At 40.3% G+C, this 7,723-nt stretch overlaps 1 protein-coding gene across 3 annotated transcripts in view; it reads right to left on the bottom strand.

The window, feature by feature from the left end:
• The window catches only part of STS (steroid sulfatase), a 200,258-nt gene that overhangs the window by 86,579 nt on the left and 105,956 nt on the right, over positions 1-7,723 (bottom strand). For all 3 annotated transcript variants that reach the window (XM_037732560.1, XM_037732558.1, XM_037732561.1), the window contains 3 exons: positions 7,099-7,220; positions 6,873-6,995; positions 4,870-5,293 (listed from right to left, as the gene is read on the bottom strand). In XM_037732560.1, the coding sequence (XP_037588488.1) occupies positions 4,870-5,293; positions 6,873-6,995; positions 7,099-7,220 (669 nt within the window). The remainder of the gene's footprint in view (positions 1-4,869; positions 5,294-6,872; positions 6,996-7,098; positions 7,221-7,723) is intronic.

Raw genomic sequence — 7,723 nt, 5'->3', positions numbered from 1 at the left:
AAAAAAAAAAAAAATTAAAAAAAAAACAAGAATAAAATGGGGTAGAAAATATCAGAAGCAATCACTCTAGTAGGAGAAAGGTCATTTCAGTAAGCTTTTGTTTCAATCACATATCTGTGTACATCTTACTAGATGATGTTATTAACTGGATGATGTATCTTATAAAGTTCCAAAGCTTTTACATGAGATCACCTGTTGGCATCACATTCTAGAAAAATCTAGATGACAAATAATTGCAGTGTTTCCGCACAGTAGCCAAAGCTCATACATGTATACGAAATCCAGTGTTTCTTAGCGTGTCCCACAAAAAACCCAGTTTATAATGTCTTGAGATGCAATGTCTCACTTCAGAACTACTCTGTGACAGTCCCTAGAGTTCATCTTGGCCATCTTCAGCTGTAATAAGCACCTCTGGGGTTTTATGCAAAGTCTGAGGTATTACCTGTCTACCCATGTAGTCCTGGACTCTCTCCCTTTTGCCTTTTTTGTCTACCTGCAGGAAGTCATAATGATCCTATATTATATCCCACCATACACTAGGCTAGCAAAGGCCACCCTACAATGCATACTTCTGAACCAAACATCATGCCCATGAGGCAGGTGGCCGGCCCCACAATGCCTGCATTTGGCTGTGTGGGCTGACCATAGGAACTGATAACTCTGCAGTATATCTGTGCAAATAATACTTGAAATAAATGTTCAGGAGTCTGACTGACAGCTTGAAGTCTTTCTACCTCTTAGGAATTGCATGACATCCTTCACCCATGCCATTTTGCTGTGAGCAGAATCCGATAGGTTTCTGCAGTCTCTGGTCCCTGGGTAAGACAAGCTGTCAGCATGGGCATGACACAATGGAGCTATGGTTACCCAGACCCCAATGTTTACCCAGGACAGCACGTGCCTGTCAGCCCAAACCTGCGAAAATCATGACAAATAGCTCACATCTTACCTGAATTCTGACAGACATATAAATAGTTGCTTAAAGGACTTTTAGTGGTTATGATCCATCCCCAGGCAGAAAATTATTTATTCTTTGCATTAATACTTGCTGCTGCTATACATGTATATCTCCTATAGCTTCCCTTGGAAATCAATTTCAATAATTTATCTCTGTAAATTAAATACATGTGTGTAAAGTACACACACACACACACACATATATATACACAAACACATATGTATTTACTTTACACATACATATATATATATATATATATACACATACACATACATATACAACACCAACGTATATATTTTTTTAGTTTACTTTTCTCTGATGAAAATATTAAAATACCAATGAACAGTATACTTCACATCAATACTTCAAGTACAGACATGCATGATATAGTGATGGGGATATGTTCTGAGAAATGTATCATTAAGCAATTTCATCATTGTTCCAACATCATAGAGTACACTTACACAAGCCTAGATGCTGCAGCCTGCTACACACCCAAGCTATATGGTAGAGCCTATTACTGCTAGGCTACAAACCTGCACAGCATGTGACTATACTGAGTACTGTAGGCAACTGCAATGCAATGGCAAGTATTTGTGTATCTAGACATATGTACACATAAAAAAAAGTACAGGATACATACAGTAGAAAAGATACAAATGTAGCCAGGTGCAGTGGTTCACACCTGTAATCCCAGCACTTCGGGAGGCCAAGTCAGGTGGGTCATTTGAGGTCAGGAGTTGGAGACCAGTCTGGTCAACATGTTGAAACCCTGCCTCTACTAAAAATACAAAAATTAGCTGGGCATGGTGGTGGGCACCTGTAATCCAAGCTACTTGGGAGGCTGAGGCAGGAAAATTGCTTGAACCCGGGAGGTGGAGACTGCAGTGAGCTGAGATCACGCCACTGTACTCTAGCCTGGGCAATAGAGGGAGACTCGGTCTCAAAAAAAAAAAAAAGATACAAACATACGCCTGTATAGGGCGGCTCCATCATAATGTCATGGGACCACTGTCATATATGCGGTCCATTGTTGACCAAAATGTCATTATGTGGAGCATGTCTGCAATCCAAATTTTATAATAAATTAGTTCCTTTAGTTTACACTTATCTATAAATTTGTGCAAATTCCTTCCACCTCTACTCACATAGCTGTAATATCAAATAATTCTTTTTTAAAATTCCAAGGCTCGTGTTGATTTTTATTCTTGTGTGCCTACCTTTTGTGCTTACAAATGCCTGTTAAATATTAATTTGCCTGGAGTCTGCACTAAGTAGATGTTTGCTCACATATTCTTTCATTCTTTTGTTGCAGAGTCTGCCCTTTCTCTCCAGCTGTTCATGAGCTTTCCACGGGGCTTTATTAAATGTCAGCAGTTTCCAAATGCAGTCCTCTGTTCCAGGTTAACCCAAGTACTGCAACTTTTATGCCTCTGACACACTTAGCTTCTTATAAAATTTCACCTGAAATATTCCTCAGCTTTAAAACAAATTTGAAAATCACTGCTTGCTGTGGGAAAATCACTGCTATGTGTTCAGTAAGGCCAGTTTCATTTTCTTCTTCCTGAACATATGGGGAGACTGCCTCTTAGCACCATGTCAAGTCAGGGTGGAGACCTAGACATAGAACCTGTCCTACGTGCTGACCCCTGGGTGGAAGTGATAAGCATCCCTTCCACAGTGAAGTAAGGAAAAGCCCCCAAGTGACCCTTCAACTCTTTTCTCCTGTGGATGCCATTGGGAAGGCCATCTATTGAGATGACAGAGCCACAAGATATTAGCAACCTGAATCCCTGAGTCTCCTCATGGAGCAAGGCTTCCCTAGAGAATCACCCAACCAGCAATAGATTTTGCATGGCCAAGAAACAAACTTTCAAGTGTTAATCCACTGAGATTTTCTCAGTCTTCACTGACAAACACAGAAACTAGCCACAGATGTGGGATGCTAACCAAAATAAAAACTTACATTGTGTGGTGCTCTCTCAGCAGTTGGGCGGCTAGTACATAGAGTACTCTCCGGAGCCAAGTCCCTGAGGCTAAAACTGAGAATAGTTATAATGACCAATGACCAGTTTATCTATTTCACAGTTAAATGAGAATTTTAATTAATAAAATTTATTGAAACTGATAGGTGATGTGAACTGTAAGAACTAATCATTCTACTTTTGTCTCATTTTTAGAGGGAGGAAGTAATACTATCAATTGCAATTTTTGTGTAAGTCACTTCAGAGTCTGTTCAGACACCCAAACCATATGTGGGTTTCTGTTAGAGTTGATGAAACACTTGTGTAATACCAGAGAGGTATACTAAAACACACCCTATCATTTATCTATTGCATAATCAATGATGCTGTGGGTACCAGGACACTGTTGTACCTCCGGGTGAATGGGTTGCTCCTACACTGTTTCATAACTGAAGAAGAAGAGAGTGAGGAGAACCACTGCCCACTCCCAACCTCCAGTAAAGCACAAATTCCATGCACACAAGATATGGACAGTGGAATACAACATCTTCCACATGAGGATATGACAACATAATTTTCATAAAGTAATTTTCATCTTTTACCTTTCTCACCAGCCCTAACTTATGTAGTTTCCACATACCTTAACTATGTATTTTCTTCTTAGGCTGAGTACATTTGCTTGTTTTTTAAATTAAATCCCTAATATACTTTCCCTTCATCACAATAACTTCCTTTTCATTCTCATTCATTGTTCAATCCAGAGATTGACTTTACAATTTTGTGTCATGCAATTAACTGGATGACAAACCAATATTACCTATGTATGTTTCCTCTCTCTCCTTTATAATCTTTAAATCACCCCAAAACTCTCTTTTAAATCTTCCATAGTTATTTAAGTCACCGTAAAGACCAAAGGTCTGATCTTCAGATGAAAGGTCTGATTTTCATTTCTCTTTAAAATCCTGTCCTCCACAGTTACAAGTGGAACAAAATACTTTTATTTCCTTTTTTTGAATAGCAAATATTCTTGATACAGCCTCTATATAATATCTACTTAATTATATCTATTTATGCTCTCCATATTATGTATTATAATATAAATATTTATTAAACCTATCTATATAATTCAGGTGATGGTTATTTCATTTACAGACTGCAATCCCCAAAACTACAAACTCAATGGGACCCGACAGACCCAAAAGACGTCATTCACTTCACCCAGTTTACTTACAGAGGTTTTTGTTTTGTTTTGTTTGCTCAGAGATTGTCCCAAAATATTTTGGATATTTCCACATCGTTTATATCACAAGGACAACCTCTAAATTAAACATAAACCATTATCTTGCATCTCTTGATGGTCACATTTGAAGATTAAAGACCATCAGGACCGGGCGTGGTGGCTCACTCCTGTAATCCCAGCACTTTGGGAGGCTGAGGCAGGTGGATAACCTCAGGTCAGGAGTTCAAAGCAGCCTGGCCAAGTTGGTGAAACGCTGTCTCTATTAAAAATAGAAAAAAAAATAGCCAGGCATGGTGGTGGGTGCCTGTAATCCCAGCTACTCAGGAGGCTGAAGCAGAAGAATTGCTTCAACCTGGGAGCCAGAGGTTGCAGTGAGCCGAGATCGTGCCACTTGCACTCCAGCCTGGGTGACATAGTGAGACTCCATCTTAAAAAAAAAAAAAAAGACCAGTGTGATATCTGACACCTCCTTTGTCATCAGCAGACATAATTTTGCTGTGGCCTTTCTAGCCCAAGATGTGGGAAATGTTGGCAAAGAGACTCTAAGGAGAGCACACTGCATTGCAATACGTTTCTAAGGCCACTAAACATGTGCTATATCGAGCTCTGGCTGAAGAAATAATAACCCTGCTGGTTCTTCCAACTCCATGAGAAATAACCCAGAATGTTTTTCAACAGGCAGCATCAGAAGACAAGGCAACACCTACCGCTGTATAAACTGGGCCGCCTCTGCCGTTAGCCTCTGGGTGAGATTGTCATAGGACATGGGCTGCTGGGTGATCTCATAGTTCCTCATCATGAAGCAGTTCAGGGGCCGGAAGTAATGAAGGAAGCCCAAGAAAAGGGTCAGGATCAGAGCTGCCAGGAAGAGAAGGCTGAAAAAAACGCCTAGAGGCACACGGAGCAGCCCCAGACAACTGAGTGCAGCGAGGGTAAGGAGGGCGACCCCGATGATCTGCAGAGGGATAAAGACCAGCTTCCTGAAGCCCCAGGTGAAGACGCTGCCCTCTCCGGGCTTGCAGTCTCTCAGATTGGTCAAGGAGATCCCATAAAAATAGTTGAAGCCATGATGTAAAGGGTGGTGACAGAAGTCAATTTTGCTGTGACAGCTCATCCCAAGGTGCCATTTCCCTGAGAAGACAAATGGAAGATCACTTCAGTCCCAATAAACACCCTGATTCCAACATAAGCTTCTGTTCCCACACACTGAAACGATGGCTCTTTCTGACTATTTTATGAAGCTAGCCTTCCCACTCACAGGACCCTAGAGTTTTTCACTTTTTTTTTTTTCCACAAACACTAAGTTATTACCTACTCACTCTACCAGACAATAAGAACTAATTTTGTGATTCCAACAAAACAAAAAAGAAAAATAAACAAAAAAACAAACCAGATAAAAATCCTCTACTCACTCTACCAAAAAATAAGAACTACTTTAGTGATTCCAACAAAACAAAACAAAAACACAAAAAACCCAACCAGATAAAAATCCAAAAAGAAAATTACCTAACATATTTAATAGGCAGGAAACAACACTCCACAGAAAAATACAATTTTTCTTTTTCTTTTTCCTTGCCAGATGCTTTTCTGAGACATGCCATTAAAATTAAAGTTTTAGAAGCAACTTAATTTTGTTCCTTGTATGTTAAAAGTGGAAATGAATCCTTCCTTCAGAACCTACCCCTGAGGCATGAGGAAATCACACTCAGTAACTCAGCAATTATTTTAAGCACCTCTGAAATTTCTTATAAAATGTTAATTAGATCACTACATTAATGAGTGCCTCACAAAAGAAAAAATGATAGTTTTTTTAACAAGATGTTGGAAGAATGAGAAGGGTCATTTTGCTCCTCTGAGGTTTGCTAGGATTCATTTTATGACCTGCTTAGATTCAAGCTCTTCATGCAAACAGGAAGGCATTAATCCTATCTACAGAGTAAAATCAAATGGGTGTGTCCACCAAGACAAATTCTGACATAATTTTAGTATTGGAAAGTAAAATGAAAATCTTTATCAATAGCATGGTGTGTATTGTTTTGTATGTTCTATGTATATGTTCTATGAATCTTTCATCTGTTCCATCTATCATCTATTTCATCTAATTGTCTCATTATCTATCTATATATCTATACATACATACATACATACATACTGTCTGTATCATCTTTGTCTCTCTCCCTGCATCTATTTATCCATATCTATCTATCTAATTTTTCTATGTATCTATCTATGTAACTATCTAATTTTTCTATTTATCTATCTATCTAGTTAGCTATCATCTATTTCATCCATCCATCCATCCATCCATCCAATCTATCTCATCTTTGTCTCTCTCTGCATCTATCTATCTATCATCTATCTACCTACCTATTTCTCTACCTATTATGTATCTATCCATTCATCCATCCACCCATTCATTCATCTATCATTAGGTATCATCTAAGTATCTATCTATACACACACACACACACACACACCACACACACACACACACACACACACACACACACACACACACACCCCTAATGCATTCGAGTAGTCCAGATAGGCTTACTGTGTTTTAACCTACAACTGACATCATTTTGCTACCATTTAAAGTTGTACAAAGTGTACCAGCAACGTCATTCCTAAGATAACTGTCATGATGCCCTCTCCCACTCTTTAGCTAACTATGTCCAAGTCCTCCCTGTCATTCCTCAGATGCCCATACCTATCAGTGCTGTTGAATAACCTTGATCCTTCAGAAGCGTGGCAAAGGTAATCTCATTGGTGGGAAGTCCTCCTGAAGAGGCCGTGAAGAGGAAAACTCCAGGGAGGGAGTGAGACGCCATTCCTGAACCAGGAAAAAAATCAACCCTTAGGAAACAGGAGATACCTGGAGGTGGGAGGCTGTTCCAAAGGAGACCACAGCCCCTGCAATGCAGATAGGAGGTTACCTGATCGGACAGGGTACCGGCCAGTCATGAAGGCTGCCCTGCTTGGTGTGCACAGGGGTGATGCTGCCAGGTGCTGAGTGAGTTTCACTCCCTCACTGGCCAACCGGTCGATATTGGGAGTCCTAGAACAAAATAATCATAGCATTTGTGATCATTTTCATTTCTTGTTCATTCATTTATTTTTGAGACAGGATCTCACTCTGTCACCCAGGCTGGAGTACAGTGGCGTGATCTTGGCTCACTGTAACCTCCACCTCCCACATTCAAGTGATTTTCCCATCTCAGCCTTGTGAGTAGTTGGGACTACAGGCACGGGCCACCATGTCTGGCTAATTATTGTAGTATCTGGTAGAGGCAGGGTGTCACCATGTTGGCCAGGCTGGTCTCAAACCCCTGACCTCAAGTAATCTGCCCACCTCAGCCTCCCAAAGTGCTGAGATTATAGGCATGAGCCACCCAGCCCTGTGATAATTTTCAAAATGAAACTGCGTCTGTGGCTCTTTATAGTGGGAAACTTCTCAATGAGCAAGGACAAGTCTGGGGTTATGTAGGAGAGAGAGGTGAGATGAGAGGCGGCGGGGGTGGGGGGGAAGTGATACAGAACCAAGACTCAAACTACAACAAA

This window comes from Cebus imitator, unplaced genomic scaffold, assembly GCF_001604975.1.
Source record: "Cebus imitator isolate Cc_AM_T3 unplaced genomic scaffold, Cebus_imitator-1.0 Scaffold455, whole genome shotgun sequence".
Lineage (NCBI taxonomy): Eukaryota > Metazoa > Chordata > Mammalia > Primates > Cebidae > Cebus > Cebus imitator.
This window is presented reverse-complemented; position numbering and strand designations above follow the sequence as displayed.